General features: G+C 47.3%; 1 protein-coding gene across 2 annotated transcripts in view; it reads left to right on the top strand.

Annotated features, from left to right (window-relative positions):
• Positions 1 to 27,429, top strand: part of usp22 (ubiquitin specific peptidase 22) — a 37,296-nt gene that overhangs the window by 1,121 nt on the left and 8,746 nt on the right. The window contains exons 1-7 of one of the 2 annotated variants that reach the window (XM_029706303.1): positions 9,335 to 9,361; positions 15,412 to 15,544; positions 18,662 to 18,775; positions 19,076 to 19,177; positions 24,260 to 24,426; positions 24,800 to 24,947; positions 27,206 to 27,308. In XM_029706303.1, coding sequence (XP_029562163.1) covers positions 9,350 to 9,361; positions 15,412 to 15,544; positions 18,662 to 18,775; positions 19,076 to 19,177; positions 24,260 to 24,426; positions 24,800 to 24,947; positions 27,206 to 27,308 — 779 coding nt within the window. In that variant the 5' untranslated portion in view covers positions 9,335 to 9,349. Of the gene's footprint in view, positions 1 to 9,334; positions 9,362 to 15,411; positions 15,545 to 18,661; positions 18,776 to 19,075; positions 19,178 to 24,259; positions 24,427 to 24,799; positions 24,948 to 27,205; positions 27,309 to 27,429 lie in introns of those variants that run through there. The other variant, XM_029706297.1, reaches the window with a different exon arrangement.

Raw genomic sequence — 27,429 nt, 5'->3', positions numbered from 1 at the left:
ATTCCTTTGCTAGCTCTACTTTTCCGTGTGCCATCTGCGCTCATCACCGACCGCCCCCGCGCAACCGTACAGACAAAATACGATTATCTTATGTTCCTTATGAGCCAAGTGCAGTCGGGTCTGGGGATATTATATAACTAACGTAGTTGGCTATTGTAAAAAAAAATATATGCATGCGTGTATGTCCATATCATGATCATTTAACCGATGCTTCCATTGGCTACAGGCATTGCGTATTAACACACAGTAGGAGAGAATCACCAAATATTTTTTTCACCAGTTTATTTTCAGACAGCTTTGGGAGACCATAGTCTGAAAGCATATTCGGCTAGTCTGCATTAGAATTCTCATGCAGTACTGTCTGTGTCCACACAATGCGTCATATAACTGCTGTCGTTCTAGCTAGACTAGAGCCTCCACTTGTTGGTGTCACTGTGTTGGTAGGCAGTGCATCGCCTACCATCTCCGTTCACACACATTTTCAAAGGTTAGACCGTCTTAAACCCACTAAGCGTTTTGCCCGAGTTCATAATGTGGTACTGAGAGGCTGCAGTGAAGGATTCACACAAGCAGTAAGCCAGCAATGTCTGTCTATTCTTTTGACCCAATCCAGATATCATGTGTGTGTGGTTGGACTAACCCCAGGAGTTTGCATACCGTAGTCCTCATGTAACAGTATTGTCTGTTCAGGGCTGCGATGTAGATGTAGCAGGGGTGCAGGGCTCTATGCTGAACTTTTTTTTTTTTTTTTACAAGGAGCACGTGTACGCCTAAGTTGAAAAATGTAGACGCGCACACACATTTAGGAGCACAATGGAAAATATTTGAGGTAATGAAGCTAGAATCCCTGTCTGTTTCCCCTTTTAGGCCTCTCTCTCTGTGGGTTCAAGGGTTTATTGGTATCATGTGTACAGTGTAGCTTCCTTCCAAATGGTTTCATTCTGTTTCATCTCAGGGCCTTCAGCTTGCTAACCGCAACACACACACACACACACACACTGTAGCCAGTGTTAGTGAGATGGTTACCATCTAAAAACATTCTGAGTCCTCATCACTGGTTGTTTGAGTTGGGGATAGGCATGGGAACGGACGTCAACTCCATCTTTTTTACCAGAGATGTATTTTTTTTTTTTTAAACTGTGATACTATTTGGTGGAATGTGCTTTGTGGCTTGTCCCAGAAAAAATAACGAAATTGTCTTAACTGTTAGAGGCACAAACAGATCTTCTCCCTGTCAGATCACTAAACAATGGTGTATGTTTCTCATATCGAAGTTAACGACTGAGCACAGAATGCATGCATCCTACAAATACATTTACATTTTAGTCATTTAGCAGACGCTCTTATCCAGAGCGACTTACAGTAGTGAATGCATACATTTCATTTCATGCATTTTTTTTTTTGGTACTGGCCCCCCGTGGGAATCGAACCCACAACCCTGGCGTTGCACACACCACGCTCTACCAACTGAGCGTGGTGTGTAGAATATCTGAGTTCAGCGAGTGTTGTCATATCAGAATGAGTGCTTCAACCAATGTGACAGCCGTGAGCAGTCTGCTGCACCCCCCTAACCAGCCGTATAGCCTACTCAGCTGCTTCTCTCCATCCGTTCTTTCTGCACATCTCCATCCGTTTTAATGTTACTTAGCCGTGATGGCGAGCTAGAATGTGCAGACAGGGATGGGGTTGGAGCGGCTTGCAGTGTGTGCCCAGTGGATACGTATCTCCTGTAAGAACAAGCAGACCAGTCTGACTTTGTAGTCACGCTGCCTCTGAGTTCTGCTGCCATAGATGGAAAAAGAGGGCACAGTGAGTCATCCTTGCGCCTTTTACATCCCTGACAACCGTAAGTTTCTCTAGTGGAGCTACCTTCTCTCCGTTGTACCGCGAATCGCCCTACGTTTTATGTCATTTTATAAACCATGTCGGGGGCATTTTTTTTTTTTTTTTTTTCCCGTACTCCCAGGCTGCAAATTGTTTATCAAACCAACAATCTTGTTTAGTCATGTTACTTGGCTAGCAAGCTAACCACATGGGACCTTGGCTATGCACACATTTGGATGGCACAGAAAAGGGATAGATAACCTACTCGGATGCTTCAAAGGTCGGATACATTTGCCTAGTTAATGTATTTCAAAGATAAATCTGAGTCAAATCAATCTCTATTTCTGGTGTTAAATTGTTTGGTGCCTGGCATTTGGTGTGTGTGCGAACGAGAATGACTGCTGTGTGTGTGTGGGAGACAGAAAGTGAGAGATTGTAGGCTGTGTAAAGTTGTCTGAAGAGTAAGCTAAAGATGGTTTCATATTGTTTTCCCCTGCTACAATGAAAATGTAGCTGATTTATGCATTATTATTCCTTATTACATTCCTCCTGCCCAATCACAGGTAGGCCTTTGGATATGAGTAAATCAGCTATTTTCAGCAATGGCCTTTTCTATTATACAGAGAAAATGTGAAGTTAAATTCAGTGTGTTGTATTAAGGAGAGGTGTGAATATCAGGGAAAGATTTTTGTGCAGCACACATGCAGAACGTATGTTAAACAGGCATCTGGGGCAGGGCAAACCCTGTGATATTTGGCCTGATATCACATTGTTGGTATTGTGACAACCCCACTCTGATAATAGGCCAATTTTCTTGTAGTTTACCAACATATATATTTTTGTGTGTATCTGTGCTAAACCATCACCTTTTTGGGCCCCCACCAGTTAGCATCCCTGCTTTCTAGTTGTTTGACTCCACGCCACCCCATCTTGCGTTAGGCCGGGAATCTATATTTAACCATGTGTGGAATGGTAATCTAAACCCACCTGTCCACTGGGTGGTGGTGTGTTATGGGGAGACCTGTGTTCAGAGCTGTCACTGACCAGGCTTGTTGTTTAATCAGGGCTGATGCGGCGATCTGGGGTTGTGGAATGGCAGCGACACAGACTGATGAATATCTATTGTTTTTTTTACCCCTCTCTTTCTGTCAAGTTCTTTCTCTACCTCTTTCTTTCTCCTTCAGCTCTCCTTTCATACTACCCCCCACACACACACACACACACACACACACAGTCGCCCCTGCTCCATGGATACCTCAATTAGGGTAAGTGGAGTGAGTGATGCAGGGATGAGGAGAGAACCACAAACGGATTGACCATCTGGGCTGGACCTCCTAATGAGCAGTTGATTTTATCATCAGTCTGTTTAAACGCCTCATTTCTGTTCTGAGAGGAACAGACCCACAGAGAGGTGACATGCCATCCAGGTCGTGTTCACTAAGGCACACCGTAGCGAAACCCTTTGAAACAGAAATGTATTAAAATAACTGCAGGTATTACCTCCCTGTCACTTTTTCACTACCTGTTCCATACATCAACCTAGTCATTCTCTTATGATACAGGCAGTGCCCACCTCCTAAAGCCTATGAAGGCTGCTCCATGGAAGCAGTTGTTTTGAATGCACCGTGTACTGTCCTCATCACTGCCTTTGACCAGCCACTCTATGCCCCATTAACTTTGAAATTCGCTCGCATGAAATCGTCTGGCAGATGGGTCTTTTGAGTGATCTGATAGTTGAGGAAAGCCTATCACCTAATACCTATGGTCAAAATCATAACCTTCATTCGGCCATGTGTCCATTCCACCTAACTTTCTTTACTGAAACTTCAAATATCAGTTTATTTGTCACGTGCACAGATTTGCAGGTGCAGTGAAATACTTGTCATACTAGCTCCAGCAGTGCAGTAGAATGTCTAGCAAATACAACACAAATAATAAAAACATTTAAACAAATGTCAGAATGATTCCCATTCCAGAATGTACATTTGTGTGTGTACAGCATATCATTTGGAAAATAAAATATGTATATTACAATGACTGATGTCCAGACAGTAATATAAATAGGACCTGACGTGATCAGTATTCAATGACTATATACATTGTATTCAGAGTACCTTTTCCACATTTTGTTACGTTACAGCCTTATTCTAAAATGTATTAAATAGGTTTTTTTTCCCCCTCATCAATCTACACACAATACCCCATAATGACAAAGTGAAAACGGGTGGACTTCAAGTTGTAGAAACATCTCAAGGATGATCAATGGAAACAGGAAATACCTGAGCGCTATTTCAAGTCTCAGAGCAAAGGGTCTGAATTTACGTAAATAATGTATTTGTTTTTTATAAATGTACAACATTTACTGAACATGTTTTCACTGTCAATTATGAGGTATTTTGTGTAGATGGATGAGGGGGAAATAATTTAATCCATTTTAGAATGAGGCTGTAACACAATGTGGAAAAAGTCAAGGGGTCTGAACTTTCTGAATGCACTGTACATGGAGCATTAGTCTCAAGGTGCAGGGAGAGTACGAGGCAGGTAACTGGCTAGTGATGGCTGTTCAACAGTCTGATGGCCTGGTGATAGAAGCTGTCTGTCGGTCCTGGCTTTGATGATCTTCAATGTGTAGCCTAGGCTTAGTGCTTGATTCAGAGGACCACGGCCCGTCAAGGAATTCACTCAATCCATTGTCAAACATGTCCTGTTTTAAGTACCCTCTCCAAAGGGTAGGTATATTATTTCAGGGATTGTATGGCCGTGTAGTATGCTATATAGCAACAGTACAGCAATCATTCCAACACACACTAACCAGCAGCCATTCTTCATGCTGATAAACGCTCACAGCGAGTGTGTTCCGAATACGTGACCTCCAGGATGCTGGTTGAGATGAGGGGCTCAAGGTAATTTCTGTTACCTCTTGAGAGACGAGTCCTGGATAGTTGCAGGTCGCTGACCACATGCCCAGTCTCTGCTGGGTTTTGGAGAGGGGTGTGTGTGTCCATCCGTCCTAAAGCAAAGGTAGGAGGAGTGGCTTACACACACACACACAGTCTCTCACACACACTGTTGTATATTAATGCATCGTCATAATTGACAGACACAAATGCTTAAACAAGTGGCAGCATTTTGCTTGGAATATGAATTGATGTAATGTAAACTCAGCAAAAAAAGAAACGTCCATTTTTCAGGACCTTGTCTTTCGAAGATAATTCATAAAAATCCAAATAACTTCACAGATATTCATTGTAAAGGGTTTAAACACTGTTTCCCATGCTTGTTCAATGAACCATAAACAATTAATGAACATGCACCTGTGGAACGGTTGTTAAGATGCTAACAGACGGTAGGCAATTATGGTCACAGTTATGAAAACTTAGGACACTAAAGAGGCCTTTCTATTGACTCTGAAAAACACCAAAAGAAAGATGCCCAGGGTCCCTGCTTATCTGCGTGAACGTTCCTTAGGCATGCTGCAAGGAGGCATGAGGACTGCAGATATGGCCAGGGCAATATATTGCAATGTCCGTACTGTGAGACGCCTAAGACAGCACTACAAGGAGACAGGACGGACAGCTGATCGTCCTCACAGTGGCAGACCACGTGTAACAACACCTGCACAGGATCGGTACATCAGAACATCACACCTGCGGGTCAGGTACAGGATGGCAACAACTGCCCGAGTTACACCAGGAACGCACAATCCCTCCATCAGTGCTCAGACTGTCCGCAATAGGCTGAGAGAGGCTGGACTGAGGGCTTGTAGGCCTGTTGTAAGGCAGGTCCTCACCAGACATCACCGGCAATAACGTCGCCTATGGGCACAAACCCACCGTCGCTGGACCAGACAGGACTGGCAAAAAGTGCTATTCACTGACGAGTCGCGGTTTTGTCTCACCAGGGTTGATGGTCAGATTCGCGTTTATCGTTGAAGGAATGAGCGTTACACCCAGGCCTGTACGCTGGAGCGGGATCCATTTGGAGGTGAAGGGTCACAGCATCATCAGACTGAGCTTGTTGTCATTGCAGGCAATCTCAACGCTGTGCGTTACAGAGAAGACATCCTCCTCCCTCATGTGGTACCCTTCCTGCAGGTTCATCCTGACATGACCCTGCAGCATGACAATGCCACCAGCCATACTGCTCGTTCTGTGCGTGATTTCCTGCAAGACAGGAATGTCAGTGTTCTGGCCATGGCCAGCGAAGAGCCCGGATCCCCCCCCCCCCCCCCCCCCCAGAAATGTCCGGGAACTTGCAGGTGCCTTGGTGGAAGAGTGGCGTAACATCTCACAGCAAGAACTGGCAAATCTGGTGCAGTCCACGAGGAGGAGATGCACTGCAGTACTTAATGCAGCTGGTGGCCACACCAGATACTGTTACTTTTGATTTTGACCACCCCCCCTTTGTTTAGGGATGCATTATTCAATTTCTGTTAGTCACATGTCTGTGGAACTTGTTCAGTTTGTCTGCTGTTGAATCTTATGTTCATACAAATATTTACACATGTTAAGTTTGCTGAAAATAAACGCAGTTGACAGTGAGAGGACGTTTATTTTTTTTGTTGAGTTTATATACATGCTGTCATTTGATATACACTGAACAAAAATATAAACGCAACAATTTCAAGGATTTTACTGAGTTACAGCTCATATAAGGAAATCTGCCAATTTTAATAATTACATTGGGATCTAATCTATGGATTTCTAATGGCTGGGAATACAGATATGCATCTATAAAAAAACACACAAAAGAAACACCTTATTTACATAATTATTCAGACCCTTTGCTATGAGACTAGAAATTGAGCTCAGAAGTTGACTAGAAATTGAGCTCAGGTGCATCCTGTTTCCAATAATCATTCTTGAGACATTTCTATAACTTGATTAGAGTCACCCTGTGGTAAATTCAATTGATTGTACATGATTTGTAAAGGCACACACCTGTGAGTTCGAATGGAATGTGTGGGTATGTGTAGAGGCACAGATCTGGGGAAGGCTACAAAAACATTTCTGCACCATTGAAGGTCCTCAAGAACACAGTGGCCTCCATCATTCTTAAATGGAAGATGTTTGGAACCACCAAGACTCTTCCTAGAGCTGTCCGCCCGGCCAAACTGAGCAATCGGGGGAGAAGGGCCTTGTTCAGGGAGGTGACCAAGAACACGAAGGTCACTTTGACAGAGCTCCAGAGTTTCTCTGTGGAGTTGGTAGTCCTTCTGGAAGGTTCTCCCATCTCTGCAGCACTCCACCAATCAGGCCTTTATGGTGGAGTGGCCAGACGGAAGCCACTCATTTAAAAACAGCCTGCTTGGAGTTTGCCAAAAGGCACCTGAAGACTCAACCATAAGAAACAAGATTTTCTGGTCTGATGAAACCAAGTTTGAACTCTTTGGCCTGAATGACAAGCGTCACATTTGGAGGACGCCTAGCACCATCCCTACGGTGAAGCATGGTAGTGACAGCATTATGCTGTGGGGATGTTTTTCAGCGGCAGGGATCTTGAGACTAGTCAGGGGTGAGGGAACGATAAACAGAGCAAAGTATAGAGGTCCTTGAGGAAGAGCGCTCAGGACCTCCGGCTGGGGCGACGGTTCACCTTCCCACATGACATCGCTAAGCACACAGCCTAGACAACGCAGGAGTGGCTTCAGGATAAGTCTCTGAATGTCCTTGAGTGGCCAAGCCAGGACTTGAACCTGATCAAACATCTCTGGACAGACCTGAAAAAAGCTGTGCAGTGATGCTCCCATCCAACCTGACAGAGCTTGAGAGGATCTGCAAAGAAGAATGGGAGAAACTCCCCAAATACAGGTGTGCCACGCTTGTAGTGTCATACCTAAAAAAATATTGAGTACTGAGTAACGTGTCTGAATACTTATGTAAATGTGATATTTCAGTTTTTAATTTTTTATACATTCCTCAAACCTGTTTTTGCTTTCTCATTATGGGGTATTGTGTGTAGATTGATTGGGGGGGACAATATAATCCATTTTAGAATAAGGCTATAACAAAAAGTGAAGAAATCATTACTTTCAAGTGCACTGTATATACAAAGGTATGTGGAAACCCCTTCAAATTAGTGGATTTGGCGATTTCAGCCACACCTGTTTATGACAGGTGTATAAAATCGAGCACACAGCCATGCAATCTCCATAGATAAATATTGGCAGGAGGATGGGTTATCTTGGCAAAGGAGAAATGCTCACTGACAGGGATGTAAATACATTTGTGCACAACATTTGGGAGAAATAAGGTTTTTGTGTGAATGGAACATTTTTGGAATCTTTCATTTCAGCTCATGAAACATGGGACCAACACTTTACATGTTGCATTTTCATTTTTGTTCAGTGTGTGTGTATATATATATATATATATATATATATACCTCTGAGCTATAGCCAAAGAATAGGTATTCCATTTTTGTTTACTTTAGATTTCGGATGAAGATGGATTAGGGATGCTGCTGTGAACATGGATTCTTCTCAGTAAAGTTTCTTGAGAGAAGGATCTGAGGGTTAGCAAATTTTAAGTGCAAACCATCAACTATGCTGCATGGCCTTTGGCTTCCAAGGGCTCTCCCCTGTTCTCTCAACTCCATGTATCCCTCTCTTCTTTCTCGCTCTCTCTTCCCCATCTCTCGGACACAGCTGATTTTATTGCTTTCTATCCCATCATGCCTTGCACTTCACAGCCATGCTGGCTCACAGCAGCAAGCTCGCCTCATCTGCATGCGTTTGAACTGTCACTATTCATCCTCTGCTGCCATGTCCTCCCCCTCTTTCTCTCTCTAGGTCCCTCTCTCGCTCCCTCTTTCTCTTCTCTCCAAGTCACCCTCCATTTTTCACATTATCCCTCTGCAGCAGTATGCCTTCCATATACCCAACCAGTCACAATGGATTCAGGTTATGGTGGCCCTAGCCGTCAGTTATGTGTAAGATGTTCTAGCCCAGTTTTCCCCCTGTCTCTCTCTCGGTCCGAGCAGGACAGTAAGTGACTGTCTTTGTTGGTCAGTACACTGAGGATCTCTCCATCGGCCTGCTGCTCGCCTCTCCTGTTATGTTTGTGTAGTTGGCGCTGTCGCACTTCCTCTGACTAGCCCCCTTTTTCCCTCACTGCCTCATGCTCCATCGCCAACACAGAGCAGCCCTTCTCTCGCTCCAGCCAAGCCAAAGTCTGATGTCATCCCGGAAGAAGACCAATCAACATTCTTAGGCCACTCACTCTTGTCCAGTTCCACAGTCACCCTCTCCCACAGTCACCCTCAGGATCTAGGTGTGTGTGTGTGTGTGTGTGTGTGTGACGTATCAGTGTATAGCGAGCCAGCAGCAGTCTTGTAAGAGGAAGCTGCTCTGTCTTTAGCCCTCTTTATTAGATCTGGTCAGGGGGCACCGCTGCGATGGATACACCTCCTTATAGGATATTAACAGAAAAGGATGTTGACAACACTGCCATACTCTGGGTTTGTGTTCAGTACGGTGTGCAACTTTGAAAATCGACGGAAACGGTACTGAACGACCAGTTGAAAAATGTTGATTATGGTACGCTTTACTTTTTCAAATAGGGTAATATTACAGTTGCTTTGTCAAACTGTAATATATTACAGTTGCTTTGTGCGTTACTTTGAGAATCCTATCTCTACCGGGTGAGTGTTTCCATGATCCGGCCTCGACCGGTTTCCTCAGTTTTCGAGCTAGCAGAGAAATGCCATGACAGCTGCTGTCCATAGAAATGTATAGAGGGCGCACCACTGATCTTTGCCATTGATCACTTCTGTGATAGCAAAGCCTATAGAGCTTTCCTGTGTAGTGGCAAGTGTGCCCTCTATACATCTCTATGGGCCTGTGTTAGAGATGTTAACTGCCTAAAATACGTTTGACTGGTCATGTTTATCGGGCTAGGTTCATATTAGCTTTATGTAGTTAGTTTGCATAACATGTGTACTTGTTATTTGTCATGCATCTTCTCACACGCACAGCATACAGAGAACCTGTTTTGAGGGGCGGAATGGCCCATCACCTATCAGATGGTGCGAGAGCAGGTCATAAAGCTGGTACTGGAAGTGAAACGTGCTTTTATAAGCCCGATCATTGTGCAAGAATGAACACACGATTGCATTTAGAATTGTTAACTGTTTTGATGGCCATGATTTTTAAAAAGGGCAGGTTTTTTTTCCTATTTATTTTTTTTCTCCTCCTAATCTCAACTGGTCATTAAAGCGTGCCTGCCATTGGAGTGCGTAGGCTCTAGTCAACGGTAGGAAAGCTATCAGCCACCACTTTACCATGTAACCTTGAGGCTGTATAGTTTGAAACCTGAACATTTAACTTCAAATCGTGAGAAATGTCTTCTTAACTTGCTTCAAAGTAACCAAAATCCAACCATTAGAAATGTAGAGGCTTTAAAGACTTCCCCATGCCATTTTAACCAGCATTTCTCTCCTGAAGAAGGGAGTGTGTGAATATTTATTTTGCATTTTTATTTAACCTTTTAACTAGGCAAGTCAGTTAAGAACAAATTCTTATTCACAATGACGGCCTATACCGGCCAACCCGGACGACGCTGGACCAATTGTGCGCCGCCCTAATGGACTCTCAATCACGGCTGGTTGTGATACAGCCTGGATTCGAACAAGGGAGTCTGTAGTGACGCCTCAAGCACTGAGATGCAGTGGCTTAGACCGCTTCGCCACTCATGAGCCCAAGAAAATAGAAAATGGGAGAGGGACAGAGGATGGGGAATGCAGATGGCTGAAGTGAAGAGCACGATGAGAGGAACAGACGGAAAGGAAGAAAGAAGAGGGGGAGTGAATAGTGGAGGAGAGATCTCAAAGGATGTTTGAGGGCAAGCTGTGAGTCTGGGACAGACCGAGGGAGGCTGAGAGCAGCTGTACTGCAGTGCAGAACACCCAGTACTCTGTGTGTGTGTGTGTCAGACTAGGGGTGTGTGTATTTCCTCTTTTTATGGAGATAACCTGATCCTAGGTCTTTGGCTGGATTATATTACTCAAACAAAAAAATGAGGAGGAATGCATTGTTCTTCCAGTCATTTTGCAGATTCCACATCCTCTGTGTCCTACCTCTCTCTCTCACGTCTTGCTGCTTTTACTCCCCTTTGCTCCCGTCCTCTCTTTCTACATCCCCGCTCCCCTTTGCTCCCGTCCTCTCTTTCTACATCCCCGCTCCCCTTTGCTCCCGTCCTCTCTTTCTACATCCCCGCTCCCCTTTGCTCCCGTCCTCTCTTTCTACATCCCCGCTCCCCTTTGCTCCCGTCCTCTCTTTCTACATCCCCGCTCCCCTTTGCTCCCGTCCTCTCTTTCTACATCCCCGCTCCCCTTTGCTCCCGTCCTCTCTTTCTACATCCCCCGCTCTACTTTGCTCCCTCCCTCTCTTCGTCTCCCTCTCTGGTCTGGCGGAGATCAGCTGCTGAGTCTCAAGGCTCTGCTTAGATCAGGCAGGATTGACTTTGGCATCCCTCTTTCTTTCCCTCTCACTCCTCTTCGCTCCTTTCCCCCCTGCTCTAGTCTTGTTTTTGTTTTTCTCTCTCACACACACACACTGTGATTGTGCTTTCACTGCTCCTCACCAACTGTGTTGTGTGATATTTGAGGCTGAGGCAATAGTCAAGGTGTAAAGATGTCCCTGTGATCTCTCGGCTCACTCAGGTGGCGTGCCGCTAGGGACACCCTGGCAGGACAGCTTTAACACGGCGACATGGTCTCGGTGCAAAATGGTACAGCAGAGAAACCGTGACAGTAATGTTACCCTAACGGCAGCCTAAAGAAAAGGGATCCAAAAATCTAGGTTAGTGGTTACTAAACGGCCGATCGACTCGTCGTTCTCCAAGGCATTCCTAGTCGATTGTGAAACATTTCTAGAATAAACAATGATAAAGCTTTGCATTCCCACTCTTTTCTGTCTACTGCTTTTGGCAATAGATGCACTTATTTCAGCTGCCCTGTGCCTGGTAGGCAAAGTGTTCCCATTTCATGCATACAAACTCTGCATAGTCATCGTGCCCGAAGAGTAAATCAAGTGTACCTATAGGCCTACCATGAGTCAGTCGGATTGCTCAGGTCAGCGTGTCTGTAGCTTCCGCGTTGATACTTAATTCAAATACTTTGAATGTTTCCAAACTTTGCGTCGTCTTCAGTCCAGCCAGAGTCCATCGAAGAACAGGAAGTGGCCAAACCACAGAAGATGACTGGTTTTTGGTGATGGCTTTATGGGATAGCTAGCAACTTGTAAACAAATACCCATTCCTGTAAGTGAGTGCTACTTTAAGGGTAATGTTAAATAATAGGCTACACATTGGCTGTAAAGCAAATTGACTGTCTCCCATTTAAGTTTATTGGGATGGTAATGATATTTTGTTATTGATGATAATTATTATGTGGAGGTTGCTAGCTACAGCGGTATCTTCAACCTAGCCTAGCTTTTGGCTTGATAGCTGCTCTGCAAGCTAGCTTGACTTGCTATAAAGTTAGAGAAACAAATTGAGGAAAAAGTTATAAACAAAGCATGTTTTATAACTTGAAACATATTTCTGTCTTAAATATAAAGGAATATCTCTGACAAAAGACAGGCTCTCCTCCATCTTGCGTTACAAACGCTTCACTGTGACCTGTCTGTGGGAAACCCAGACACATAATATGGGCTATCGAGCTGAAGCATTTTTAGAACATTTTCTCACCCCCAAATATGGTAGTGGGAGGAAGTCCGGTAGTGGGAGAAGATGGAACTAAGGTGAAACTGGGCCGACATTCTGCTCGTTTTGTCATCGATGAAAGATCTGATCTCAATACATTTTCCTGTTCCCAAAACTATACTGAAATACATGTTTTAATAAATGCAACGTAAAGTGTTGGTCTCATTTTTCATGAGCTAAAATAAAAGATCCCAGAAATGTTCAATATGTGCAAAAAGCTTCTCAAATTTCATGCCAAATTTAGTGAGCATTTCTCCTTTGCCAAGAAAATCCACCCACCTAACAGGTGTGGCATATCAAGAAGCTGATTAAACGGAATGATCATTAGACAGGTGCATCTTGTGCTAGGGACAATAAAAGGCCACTCTAAATTGTGCAGTTTTGTCACACAACACAATGCCACAAATGTCTCAAATTGAGGAAGGGTGCAATTGACATGTTGACTGCAGGAATGTCCACCAAAGCTGTTGCCAGAGAATTGAATGTTAATTTCTCTACCATAAGCCGCCTCCAGCGTTGATTTAATAGAATTTTGGCAGTACATCCAACCTCACAACCGTAAACAACGTGTAGCCACCCGGACAACTGATGAAGATGTGGGTTTGCCAAATCGAAGAATTTCTGCGCAAACTGTCACAACCTGCCTCTAGCAAGCTCATCTCCGTGTTTGTTGTCCTCACCAGGGTCTTGACCTGACTTCAGTTTGGCGTCGTAACTGACTTCAGTGGGCAAATTATCACCTTCAATGGCCACTGGCACATTGGAGAAGAGTGCTCTTCGCGAATGAATCCCAGTTTCAACTGTACCGGGCAGATGGTTGACAGCATTGTGTCGGCAAGCGGTTTGTTGATGTCTATGTTGTGAACAGAGTGCCCTGTGGTGGTGGGGCTGTTATGCGAAGGCATAAGCTACGGACAGCGAACACAATTGCATTTTATCGATGGCACAGAGATACCGTTACGAGATCCTGAGGCCCATTGTTGTGCCATTCCTCTGCCGCCATCACCTCGTTTCAGAATGGTAATGCACTGCCCAATGACACAAGCATCTGTAAACAATTCCTGGAAGCTGACAATGTCCCAGTTCTTCCATGGCCTGCATACTCACCAGACATGTCACCCATTTAGCATGTTTGGGATGCTCTGGATCAACATGTACAACAGCGTGTTCCAGTCCCCGCCAATATCCATCAACTTTGCACAGCCGTTGAGGAGTGGGACAACATTCCACAATCAATAACCTGATCAACTCTTTGCGAAGGAGATCTGTCGCGCTGCATGAGACAAGTGGTGGTCACACCAGATACTGACTGGTTTTCTGATCCACACTACATTCCTAGCTTAAAATTTTTTTTGTTTATCTGTGACCAACAGACACACCTGTATTCTCAGTCGTGAAATCCATAGATTAGGGCCTAATTAATTTATTTCAATTTACTGATTTCCTTCTATGAACTGTAACTCAGTAAAGTTTTTGAAATTGTTGCATGTTGCGTTTTTTATTTTTGTTCAGTGTAGAATTTGTTTACGAGTGCACTAAATTTGATAGATTTGACACTTCGCCAAAGTTTTAAAAATTGCGTTGTTTAGTACTGCAAGGTTGAATTGAGTATGTGCGCTTCACAGAGAAAATATGCAAGTACTTGCTACAACACGCCAATAGGATCTCGCTAGCTTGTGCTTGGCTTTGTCCACCGCCTTGCTTGTTCTGCCCACTATGGTTCATTTGCTCCTACTGTAAACGACACAGATGAACTATCTTGGTTTAGTGAATATAAATATCTTTGCTCCATTTATCCATTCAGTAGCGGGGAAAGCCTCCGTGAAGATGGTGTACAGCGTAATGAAATATGTCACAATGTGTACGGGGCATTAGCAGAGGGGGAGAGCTGAAGTGCGGTCTGACTTTGAGAGGTGGACCCCCTGATGCTCTCCTTCCGCTGAGTCTGACCGTCAGATGCAGACACCATCAGTCCAGTAAAATAAAGAAAACAAATGATTTCAATTTATGCTCATTTAATACAACACATTATCTATTCCCAGTCTGATTATATACCTAAAGTTTTTAAAAATAGAATTTCAAAAATGGTTTGAGAAGAACAACATTGGCAGGGCAATAGATGCATTGCCAACAGACAGTGTATTAATGTATTGGGCATATAGCCTACTGCACAAACCTCATTGCTCCAGAACGGTTTTTAAATAGGTTAAAATAAAACAAATATTATTTTAAATACAAATATGAGCGGTAGATCTTGGCCTGCATTTTGACTCCAAGTGATCTCAGCTCAGAAAAGTTTGGTGACCTCTGATTCTAGGTCTATTTCAAGAGCAGGTTCTAGACAATTACGTGTATAAACCCTGGCTGACTGACAGGGGACACTTGTATTGAAGCCACCACTCATATGGGTACTCCTGTGTTTAGTGGACTTGTGATCTCCAGACTGACGATGCCATTGGTATGGGAAAATGAGAGATTTGGCAGGTGTGGGAGCTGCTGATCTGGCAACCCTGTTGTCAATCTTCTCCACCCTGCCAAGGTGCAGAGATTAGGCAAGGACAGTGAACCTAAACATGTCAGCTGAAAATGGCACGCTGGCTTTCTCTCTCTCTGAAAATGGGATGTTGTTTCATCGTTAGCCCTCCATCCCTTTGTGTCTCAGAGATGCCAGGTGTGCAACCTAGCCTGTTTTGTCTATGTTCTTTACGATCTTTTCACCAATGTCAATTTTCTCCTTATTTCTTTGATGGCTGCCCATATACACTATAAACTGGCTGAATCCAGTCTAATTGACTTACCAGCTTCTTCATGAGTGTAGGATGATAACGATTTTGGTTTCTCTGTTAGTGTTCCTCAACCTGTGGCCCTCTCTCGCCCCCTGCAGGCCAAGTCGTGTATCTGTCACATGTGCGGCGCCCACCTGAACCGGCTCCACTCCTGCCTCTCCTGCGTCTTCTTCGGCTGCTTCACCAAGAAACACATTCACGAGCACGCCAAAAACAAACGACACAATCTAGGTAAGATGATCACATGCACGACAAACCGACACAACCCTGCTTATAAGAACGTCACAGCAAAGAGCTGTGTGGTTGTAGTGTAGGTCCTCCCCTATGGACCACAGCATGAGTCCCACCATCTCAGCCCTGCCCTGCCCTCCGAGAGGAGAGGCCATAGAACATCTGCTCTGCTCCACTGCCTCAGTCTCCTAATACATTCATATTCAACACATCAGACCTGATCAGCACCACCACAACACTCCGCCCACTGCCAGGTCTCCCCCCGAAACATCAAAGACCTCTAATTACCCCCTCCGCTTAACGAGGTAGGCCTCGGCCGCCCCTCCGCCGCCTCTACTCACACAAGTAGCTAATTCTACTGTTGTGGAGGAGGGTAATAAAGCACCCAGCCTGCTTCATAAAGCAGAGAGACGGTAAATAAACACAGTGGCCTTTTGTTCTCCTCAAGGGAAAGCATTAAGATGAGAGAAAGCACAGCTTTTTTAATGGCAGCAAACCCCCAAATGATCACCCAGAGACCCCATGTCAAGCTGAACGTGTCCCACCTAGACTCTAGGCACCAATGAGTTGGTTGCTGCAGCTAGGTCATTGGATTGCAGACCAGGGTCTAATTGGCCTTGTCCTCTCCCTTTTTTCAATACTTTTTTCAGTACTGTGCGACTGCACTGCAACGCAAAGTAATGGGCCTCCGGCTCGGAGCTAGGATAGGATATACACTCACCGGCCAGTTTATTAGGTACACTAATCTAGTGCCAGCTCGGACCCTTGTCTCCAGAACAGCCTGAATTCTTCAGGGCATGGATTCTAAAAGGGATGTTGGTCCATGCTGACATCATGCAGTTTCTGCAGATTGGACGGCGGTACACCACCAACACCAGCCTGTACTGTTGACACCAGGCAGGATGGGTCCATGGACTCATGTTGCTTTCGCCAAATCCTGACTCTGCCATCAGCAAGACGCAACAGGAACCGGGATTCGTCGGACCAGGCAATGTTTTTCCACTCCTCAATTGTCCGCTGTTGGTGACTGCGTGCCCACAGGAGTCGCTTCTTGTTTGTAGCTGCTAGGAGTGGGACCCGGTGTGGTAGTCTGCTGCAATAGCCCATCCGCGACAAGGAACGACAAGTTGTGCATTCCGAGATGCTGTTCTGCACACCACTGTTGTCCTGCGCCTGTTGACTTGCACGACTCTTGCCGCTCTCCTTCGACCCCTGTTTTCGCCCACAGGACTGCAGCTGACTGGATGTGTTTTGTTTGTTGCAGCATTCTCGGTAAAAGCTAGACACTGTCGTGCATGAAAAGCCCAGGCGGCCGGCCGTTTCTGAGATACTGAATCTGACATGGCTGGCACCGATGATCATACCACGCTCAGTCGCTTAGGTCACTTGTTTTGCCCATTCTAACGGTCAATGGAACAGTAACTGAATGCCTCGATGCCTGTTTGCCTGCTATATATCACAAGCCACGGCAACGTGACTCTCTGTAGGAGAGATCCCTTTTTGTGAACGGGTGGTGTACCTAATAAACTGTCCACTGAGTGTGCGTGTATAGAAATTGCTTTTCTCCTCCCAATATAGGGAATAATGGACAAAAGTTATTGTGCCATGTTTAGATGTAGTAATGCTTGTTGGGGGGATGATTTAGGCTAGTGTTAGTGGTGCGGCAGTGCAGGCTTCCTTATGTGCTTGGCAACACAGACAGTTCAGTGTTATCTCCTAGCCCAGGCCCGTGCGCGCCCTCCCTCCCAGCCACTCTGGAGATTTAATTGGTGTGTTAATTAGGTTAGCTACTGAATAAAAATGTGCCAGCGTGCAGATAGATTTACACTACAGCAGCAGCAGAAGAAAAGGACAGATCTCACTAGACTAGCGTGCAGGGTAATTAACGTCTTCGTAAACGCTACAGAATTCAATTAAAACGATTCCTTCTCTTCTTGATCCTTTCACTCCATTTTCCTTTAAAAAAAATGTCATTTTCCTTTCAGATATTTGGTCTGTTCTTCTATTTACCTCGTGTTATGTTTGTCTTCTCTTCCTACCCCTCCCTTTTCTGCGTTTCCATGGTTACCTGAAGGTCCGTTGGTTTATTTTCGTTTTGGTCTTCTCTCCAGCAATAAGCCTGGTCTCACCTTGTTACGCAACTCTGTTCGTTCTCTCTCCTGTTCTTATCCTACCACTGACAGCGTGGCTGTCATTCAATCTGATGCCTAAGGCTAGTGTTTCACTCTCTCTGTCCTGTTGCGCTCGATTAGTGAGCTGCCTCCGTCGTTGATGTGACAATCTGCAGGGAAGTTCTCTTTTCACTGCAATATCAGCATTATAGGCTTAGGTGCAATATCCACGGCATATTGCGTCTGTAGAACAAAGTTTTTATTTGTTTTGGTGTGAATTGAATCTACAGGTAGACTTGATGTTCTTGAATTTGCTATCAGCTACAGCTTGGCACTAATTCACCTATACCTGCAGGGCCCAGCCGGACACTTTCAATACATTCAGTCACACCATATCTTATCCACATTAATACTGTAATTGATCGTGCGGCCGACCATTGACACACACACGCGCGACGTACACCTGGTGCTCTTAACGTCTGCCTCAAGCAGACAATTTAGAGGCAGGTTGTCATGGGAACTGGAAACAGGTATTGACGCTGCTGTTGCTTAAAAGGTGAGGAGGATATGATAGAGAGGTAGCGTTCACCTGTTTTCTGTGTGTCTCTCTGTCCCGCTGGCTGTGTGTCTCTCTGTCCCGCTGGCTGTGTGTCTCTCTGTCCCGCTGGCTGTGTGTCTCTCTGTCCCGCTGGCTGTGTGTCTCTCTCCCGCTGGCTGTGTTGGTACCTGCATGCATGTAGTTGACTAGACACCCATTGCTCTCACTCTGTCTTCTTTGACTGTGGTGGGGGTGTTGGTAGACAAGTAAAGATGTCAGCATAAGCTGGCCTTGCAGAGGTATAGAATGTGTTCAAGAGTGGTGTAGCTGCTAGCTAGCTGCATTACCCACCTTTCTCAACAGCTAACCCGGGGGCTACAAATTAGCCAACATAGCCTTGAGCTTATTCATTCCTTCCTCCTCCTCCCATCTAATTTCTTCCTCTCTCTCTTTCTTTTTATCTTCCAGCTGTAGATCTATTGTACGGCGGGATATACTGCTTTGTGTGCCAAGACTACATATACGACAAAGACATGGAACAGATTGCCAAAGAGGAACAAAGGAAAGCGTGGAAGTTGCAAGGTAGTTTCTTTCCCCTATTTAATGCCTCAGTCGGGCCCTCTGGCTTGCAACGTAGCACACTGACACCTCAGCTGTAGGTACATCTTTAGGGATCCACAGTGTACTACATTGATGCACCTCTTGTTGTACATGCACTATGTAAAACACCTGTATTCACTAATAGAGATTCCACTGCCTTGAGCCATGTATGTTTCCATATTTCTTATTCACTTCCTCTCAGGCTTATGGTTAAGCTACCTGGCTTGTTCAATTTAAGTTTATTTTTTGTTTTTGTTTTCTTTCCTGTCGTTTGTATGTCAGGTGTAGGGGAGAAGTATTCGACGTGGGAGCCCACCAAGCGAGAGCTGGAACTTCTGCGGCACAATCCAAAGCGCCGGAAAATAACAACAAACTGCACCATCGGTGAGGGCACCTCCAGCGCTGCACAGGCTGGCTACAGCTAGAGTTGTCTTGTTCCTGGTCCCTTTATCCTAGCTCCTTACCCTGGTCCCTTTTATCCTAGCTCCTTACCCTGGTCCCTTTTATCCTAGCTCCTTACCCTGGTTTCCTTTATCCTAGCGATATGGCAGAAGGAAGTTCTAAGGCTTGGTGGAGTCATTGCCGTATTGAACACACCAGACCTGCAAACACAGAAGGGTTAGAGGAAGGTTGGGACTAACACAAGCCTGGTCTGCATCTCCCTTTCTGGGTGTAGTTCATTCCCTATGAGGTTCAGTGTGATGACAGCAGCTACAGTGCAGACTGTGGGTGTCTGGAGCACATGGGTAGATACAACTCCCAGTCTCTCCTTAATCTCATTGCAGTTGGGTGTGTCTGAAAAGGTGTGCACAAGAGTGAAATATACACAGTAGTGTTAGGTACTAAATACACCGGACAACAGGGAAAATCTCAAACCAAGTTTATTCACCCAGTGGGTCAGACAGCTGAACAGCTTTAGGTGAAGTCTCCTCCTTTCCTCAAAGTTAAGTGACGTGGGTAATAAACTGTTCCTTCTCCCTTAATGTGACCTGACCTCTGCCCCCATTCCTCACTACTCCACAGCTCTCCACCCTTAATGTGACCTGACCTCTGCCCCCATTCCTCACTAATCCACAGCTCTCCACCCTTAATGTGACCTGACCTCTGCCCCCATTCCTCACTAATCCACAGCTCTCCACCCTTAATGTGACCTGACCTCTGCCCCCATTCCTCACTACTCCACAGCTCTCCACCCTTAATGTGACCTGACCTCTGCCCCCATTCCTCACTAATCCACAGCTCTCCACCCTTAATGTGACCTGACCTCTGCCCCCATTCCTCACTACTCCACAGCTCTCCACCCTTAATGTGACCTGACCTCTGCCCCCATTCCTCACTACTCCACAGCTCTCCACCCTTAATGTGACCTGACCTCTGCCCCCATTCCTCACTACTCCACAGCTCTCCACCCTTAATGTGACCTGACCTCTGCCCCCATTCCTCACTACTCCACAGCTCTCCACCCTTAATGTGACCTGACCTCTGCCCCCATTCCTCACTACTCCACAGCTCTCCACCCTTAATGTGACCTGACCTCTGCCCCCATTCCTCACTACTCCACAGCTCTCCACCCTTAATGTGACCTGACCTCTGCCCCCATTCCTCACTACTCCACAGCTCTCCACCCTTAATGTGACCTGACCTCTGCCCCCATTCCTCACTACTCCACAGCTCTCCACCCTTATCAGTGCCCACCACCATGTGATTGCCTTTTCCCTTACTCAGTAACATTCCAAGCCCCTATCCATATCCAACCTTCATTGACCCCACCATATACATTCCTCCTACAGATAACCATTCACTTCTGGTGTAGCAAGTAGTTCAAATTACAACCCAACATTGAAGCCAGACTGTGGCCCTTCTCCTTTCCATAGGATACCTGATGTCTAACAATACCGTGAACGTTCCGTGTTCTCCTCTGTCCCTCAGTACCATCTACAAGGAGATTTCATATTTCAAGTTCAGAAGTCAGAACCCATCGGGAGTATGTTATCGATCTGGCATTTCTGAAGTGCTGTCCATTGGGGAAATAAAACCTTCCTCTCCTCCCTTTCTCATCCACACAGCGAGGGAGCAGCTCTGCTCAGACTGAGATGGAGAATCAATGGTGTTTAACAGCATCGCTGCAGGCTACTGCTAGCCGCTCGCTGTCCCTCCTCTCGCTCTATGCTAAACGTAATGAGGTTGGATGAGATGAAAAAAGACCAAGTCTAAATGTGTTTTTGTCAAGCTGCCTGTGTGTGTGGCTGAGTCCAAGTACATTTAACCTGAATGGAGCCTAGGTGACACAGAGAATGGTGCATGATGGGGAATGTGTTCATGTCCAGAAGGCAGAAGCCTCCTCTCTCTCCTGACAGGTGCTCACAACTGAATCTGCTCGCCTTCTCCTCAATCCCTCTCTCGTTCCATCCCTCCTCATCATCCCTGTTTTCTCTCTTAACTAAACTCCCAGGGTTGTAACGTGAGCAGGTGGTCAGGAACGAGGGCTTTGGAGCAGGTCCCAGCTTCAGAGCATGGCATTTAGCCTCCGTCTGTGCGTGTCTGTCCAAGAGGGAGACAAATATTCAGTAGTGTGTTATTATCGATCAGGGGTTTATGAAGTGCGGTAGAGTGGGGGGGAAATGACCTTGGTTTCTCATCCCTGTCTTTCTCACCCCTCCTCCACACAGCGAGGGAGCAGCTCAGAGATGGAGGATTAATGGTGTTAAACGGCATCGCTGCAGGCTACTGCTAGCTGCTAACCACTCGCGTTCCCTCTGCGCCCTCGCTCTCTCTCTCGCTGTCTCTCTCTCTCTTTTTCTCTCTCTCTCGGTCTCACTCTCTCGTGAGAAATATCAAATGTGATCATTTTTTTTGTCAAGATGCGCCATTGCCCCCTTAAGAAAGACACAAAGAATGGTGCACTGTGGGAGGTGTTTTCGTGTCTGGAAGGGAGCGACCTCCTCGCTCTTGTCTCTCCATCCCTCCTCCTTTTCCCTCCATCTCCCTTTTTCTTGTAACTAAACTTCTAGAGGGAGCAGCTGGTCAGGGCCAACGTGTGTGGCGTGTGTGTGTGTGTGGCGTGTGTGTGTGCCTGGTGTCACCTGTCAGGGACGCCCATCTCTCTGGGTCTCTTACCCTGTTGTCCTGCCAGTTTGGGGCTGCTGTGTTCACTCCAACCTTCCTCTAGGGACCACTGTGGCCATCTGTGATAGTGTGGCCTTCACTGGTTCTCCTTTACTGTGGTGCTTTTGGCACTGGGAATTATATTCAAGATGCCTTTTCTCTCTGTCTGTTTCTCTCTGTCTCTCTCGCGGCGCTCTGTCTGTCTCTCTCGCGGCGCTCTGTCTGTCTCTCTCGCGGCGCTCTGTCTGTCTCTCTCTCGCGGCGCTCTGTCTGTCTCTGTCGCGCGCTCTGTCTGTCCCTCTGTCGCGCGCTCTGTCTGTCCCTCTGTCGCGCGCTCTGTCTGTCCCTCTGTCGCGCGCTCTGTCTGTCCCTCTGTCGCGCGCTCTGTCTGTCCCTCTGTCGCGCGCTCTGTCTGTCCCTCTGTCGCGCGCTCTGTCTGTCCCTCTGTCGCGCGCTCTGTCTGTCCCTCTGTCGCGCGCTCTGTCTGTCCCTCTGTCGCGCGCTCTGTCTGTCCCTCTGTCGCGCGCTCTGTCTGTCCCTCTGTCGCGCGCTCTGTCTGTCCCTCTGTCGCGCGCTCTGTCTGTCCCTCTGTCGCGCGCTCTGTCTGTCCCTCTGTCGCGCGCTCTGTCTGTCCCTCTGTCGCGCGCTCTGTCTGTCCCTCTGTCGCGCGCTCTGTCTGTCCCTCTGTCGCGCGCTCTGTCTGTCCCTCTGTCGCGCGCTCTGTCTGTCCCTCTGTCGCGCGCTCTGTCTGTCCCTCTGTCGCGCGCTCTGTCTGTCCCTCTGTCGCGCGCTCTGTCTGTCCCTCTGTCGCGCGCTCTGTCTGTCCCTCTGTCGCGCGCTCTGTCTGTCCCTCTGTCGCGCGCTCTGTCTGTCCCTCTGTCGCGCGCTCTGTCTGTCCCTCTGTCGCGCGCTCTGTCTGTCCCTCTGTCGCGCGCTCTGTCTGTCCCTCTGTCGCGCGCTCTGTCTGTCCCTCTGTCGCGCGCTCTGTCTGTCCCTCTGTCGCGCGCTCTGTCTGTCCCTCTGTCGCGCGCTCTGTCTGTCCCTCTGTCGCGCGCTCTGTCTGTCCCTCTGTCGCGCGCTCTGTCTGTCCCTCTGTCGCGCGCGCTCTGTCTGTCCCTCTGTCGCGCGCGCTCTGTCTGTCCCTCTGTCGCGCGCTCTGTCTGTCCCTCTCGCGCGCGCTCTGTCTGTCCCTCTCGCGCGCGCTCTGTCTGTCCCTCTCGCGCGCGCTCTGTCTGTCCCTCTCGCGCGCGCTCTGTCTGTCCCTCTCGCGCGCGCTCTGTCTGTCCCTCTCGCGCGCGCTCTGTCTGTCCCTCTCGCGCGCGCTCTGTCTGTCCCTCTCGCGCGCGCTCTGTCTGTCCCTCTCGCGCGCGCTCTGTCTGTCCCTCTCGCGCGCGCTCTGTCTGTCCCTCTCGCGCGCGCTCTGTCTGTCCCTCTCGCGCGCGCTCTGTCTGTCCCTCTCGCGCGCGCTCTGTCTGTCCCTCTCGCGCGCGCTCTGTCTGTCCCTCTCGCGCGCGCTCTGTCTGTCCCTCTCGCGCGCGCTCTGTCTGTCCCTCTCGCGCGCGCTCTGTCTGTCCCTCTCGCGCGCTCTGTCTGTCCCTCTCGCGCTCTGTCTGTCTCTCTCTCGCGCGCTCTGTCTGTCCCTCTCGCGCGTGCTCTGTCTGTCTGTCTGTCTCTGTCTGTCCCTCTCGCGAGCGCTCTGTCTGTCTGTCTGTCTGTCTGTCTGTCTGTCTGTCTGTCTGTCTGTCTGTCTGTCTGTCTGTCTGTCTGTGTCTCTCGCGCGCGCTCTGTCTGTCTGTCTGTCTGTCTCTCTCGCGCGCTCTGTCTGTCTGTCTGTCCCTCTCGCGCGCGCTCTCTGTCTGTCTGTGTCTCTCGCGCGCTCTGTCTGTCTGTCCCTCTCGCTCGCGCTCTCTCTGTCTGTCTCTCTCGCGCGCTCTGTCTGTCTCTCTCGTGCACTCTGTCTGTCTGTCTGTCTCTCGCGCGCTCTGTCTGTCTGTCTCTCTCGCGCGCTCTGTCTGTCTGTCTGTCTCTCTCGCGCGCTCTGTCTGTCTCTCTCGCTCTCTCTCCCTTTCTCTCTCTCGCTCTCTCTCCCTTTCTCTCTCCCTCTCGTTGTCTGTCTCGCGCTCTCGCTCTCGCTGTCTGCCTCGCGCTCTCGCTGTCTGTCTCGCGCTCTCCCTCTCGCTGTCTGTCTCGCGCTCTCCCTCTCGCTGTCTGCCTCGCGCTCTCCCTCTCGCTGTCTGCCTCGCGCTCTCGCTGTCTGCCTCGCGCTCTCGCTGTCTGCCTCGCGCTCTCGCTGTCTGTCTCGCGCTCTCGCTGTCTGTCTCGCGCTCTCCCTCTCACTGTCTGTCTCTCTGCCTCCCTCAGGTCTTCGAGGTCTGATCAACCTGGGAAACACGTGTTTTATGAACTGCATCGTCCAGGCCCTCACCCACACCCCCCTGCTGCGGGACTTCTTCCTGTCCGACAGACACAAGTGTGAGATGCAGTCCAACTCCTGTCTGGTGTGTGAGATGTCCCAGCTCTTTCAGGAGGTAAGGGCTTAAAAACATATTTCTCTTTCAGTCTCACACGCCTTCTTTCTCCTACCTCTTTCTCTCTCAGCCCATCTCTACAGCTGTCTAACCTCCTTCATCCCTCTCAGCCCAACTATCTTCACTCTTCTTCTCTCCCTCTAACACTATTATTGTGGACGTACTTAGAACGTAGCATGGTTTAAGTGCCTGTTTCATCCTGCCCCTTCTCCAACCTTCATTCTCTCTCTCATCCCTCTTATTTTCCCTTGCCTCACCTTTACTTTCTTTCTCTCTCTTTATCCCCCTCTCTCCTTGTCCCATTTTTATCTGTCCCTCTTTTCCACATCCTCTGCCTCCTCCTAATGTTTCCCTATTCTTCCCTCTCTCTCAGTTCTACTCGGGCCACCGCTCGCCCCACATTCCCTTCCGGCTGCTGCACCTGGTGTGGACTCACGCGCGCCACCTAGCAGGCTACGAGCAGCAGGATGCCCACGAGTTCCTCATCGCTGCCTTGGATGTGCTGCACCGCCACTGCAAAGGTCTGCATCATAGTACACACACTACATTATAAGTCTTAGAACTACCTTGTGCATACGGGAAGTATTCAGCCCCCTTTTCCACATTTTGTTACGTTTACAGCCTTATTGTTACATTTTATAACATTTTATTTTTCTCATCAATCTACACACAGTAACCCATAATGACAAAGCAAAAACAGGTTTTTAGGAATTTTTGGAAATTTATTAGAAATAAAAAAAAACTCACATTTTACATAAGTATTCAGACTCTTTACTCAGTACTTTGTTGAATCACCTTTGGCAGCGATTACAGCCTCGAGTCCTCTTAGGTATGACGCTACAAGCTTGGCACAGCTGTATTTGGAGTTTCTCCCATTCTTCTCTGCAGAGCTTTGCAAGCTCTGTTGGGTTGGATGGAGCACTGCACAGCTATTTTCAGGTCTCTTCAGAGATGTTTAATCGGGTTCAAGTCCGGGCTCTGGCTGGGCCACTCATGGACATTCAGAGACTTGTCCCGAAGCCACTCCTGCGTTGTCTTGGCTGTGTGCTTAGGGTTGTTGTCCTGTTGGAAGGTGAACCTTTGTTTATGTGTAACTCTGTGTTGTTTGTGTCGCACTGCTTTGCTTTATCTTGGCCAGGTCGCAGTTGTAAATAAGAACTTGTTCTCAACTGGCCGACCTGGTTAAATGAAGGTGAAATAAAAAAACTTCACCCCACTCTGAGGTCCTGAGCACTCTGGAGTAGGTTTTCATCAAGGATCTCTCTGTACTTTGCTCCGTTCATCTTTCCCTCGATCCTGACTGGTCTCCCAGTCCCTGCCTCTGAAAAAACATCCCCATAGCATGATGCTGCTGCCACCACCATGCTTCACTGTAGGGATGGTGCCAGGTTTCCTCCAGACGTGACTGTTGGCATTCAGGCCAAAGAGTTCAGTTTTGGATTCATCAGACCAGAGAATCTTGTTTCTCATGGTCAGTCCTTTAGGTGCCTTTTGGCAAACTCGAAACGGGCTGTCATGTGCCTTTTACTGAGGTGTGGTTTCCGTCTGGCCACTCTACCATAAAGGCCTGATTGGTGGATTGCTGCGGAGCTGGTTGTTCTCTCATTTCCACTGAGGAACTCTGTCAGTGACCATCGGGTGCTAGGTCTTGGTGGTTCCAAACATCTTCCATTTAAGAATGATGGAAGCCACTGTGTTCTTGGGGACCTTCAATGCTGCAGACATTTTTTGGTACCCTTCCCCAGATCTGTGCCTCTCTACAATCCTGTCTCGGAGCTCTTCGGACAATTCCTTTGACCTAATGGCTTGGTTTTTGCTCTGACATGCACTGTCAACTGTGGGACCTTTATATAAGCTGTGTGCCTTTCCAGATCATGTCCAATTAATTGAATTTACCACAGGTGGACTCTAATCAAGGTGTAGAAACATCTCAAGAATGATCAATGGAAACAGGATGCACCTGAGCTCAAGTTTGAGTCTCATAGCGAAGGGTCTGAATACTTATGTAAATACGGTATTTCTGTTTTATATTTTTAATACATTTGCAAAAAATGTCTAAACCTGTTTTCACTTTGTTGTTATGGGGTATTGTGTGTTGATTGATGAGGAAAGCTAATCCATTTTAGATTAAGGCTGTAATGTAACAACATGTAAAAAACAAAAAGGGAAGCGGTATGAATACTTTCTGAATACACTATATACAGAGACGCATATATTACACAGGCTTATACACACACACACACAGATTGTAGAAAGCAGACTGCTCTACTCAAATGGCACCCACACTCTCTACTTCAGCCACAGTCAACGGGTGGGAGGAAAAGCAGGAATATGAGCGAGGGGAAGAGAAGGAACTACGGAGGAGGAGAGTGTGGGAAATGGCTGTGCTGGTCTGCTAACTAACTGCCCGTATGAGGCTGATAACTGACGGCCTGGATGAGAGGCAAATAACTTACTGCCTGGATGAGATGAGAGGCAAATAGCTCACTGCCTGGATGAGATGAGAGGCAAATAATTGACTGGCAGCCTGGATGAGATGAGCTGAGAGGCTACTAATTGACACAGACACTCTTTACATAAAAGCCCTGATTGTGTTTGCTTGGCTCTGTCGTCCTCCACCATCCCTCTCTCTCATCCCCTCTCTGATATTGTGGTAAGGGGGAGGGGAGGGTTGATGTGGTAGTTCAATTTGTAAGTCGCTCTGGATAAATGACTTAAATGTAAATGTAGTTCGACATGCTTTGATTCTCAATCGTGTGTCCCTGTGCTCACCATGGAGATGACAACGGGAAGAAGGCTAACAACCCCAATAACTGCAACTGCATCATCGACCAAATCTTCACTGGAGGCCTGCAGTCTGACGTCACATGTCAAGTCTGCCAGTAAGCTCCTCTGTGTGTGTGTGTGTCAGTGTGTGTGTCATTGTTTTTTTCCTTCTATGTGACATTTATGCTTCATCCTTACTTTGTTTTTGTGTCTCTCTCTCTGTCTGTGCTCTTGTTG

This window comes from Salmo trutta, chromosome 2 (genome assembly GCF_901001165.1).
Source record: "Salmo trutta chromosome 2, fSalTru1.1, whole genome shotgun sequence".
In the NCBI taxonomy this organism is placed as follows: Eukaryota; Metazoa; Chordata; class Actinopteri; order Salmoniformes; family Salmonidae; genus Salmo; species Salmo trutta.
This window is presented reverse-complemented; position numbering and strand designations above follow the sequence as displayed.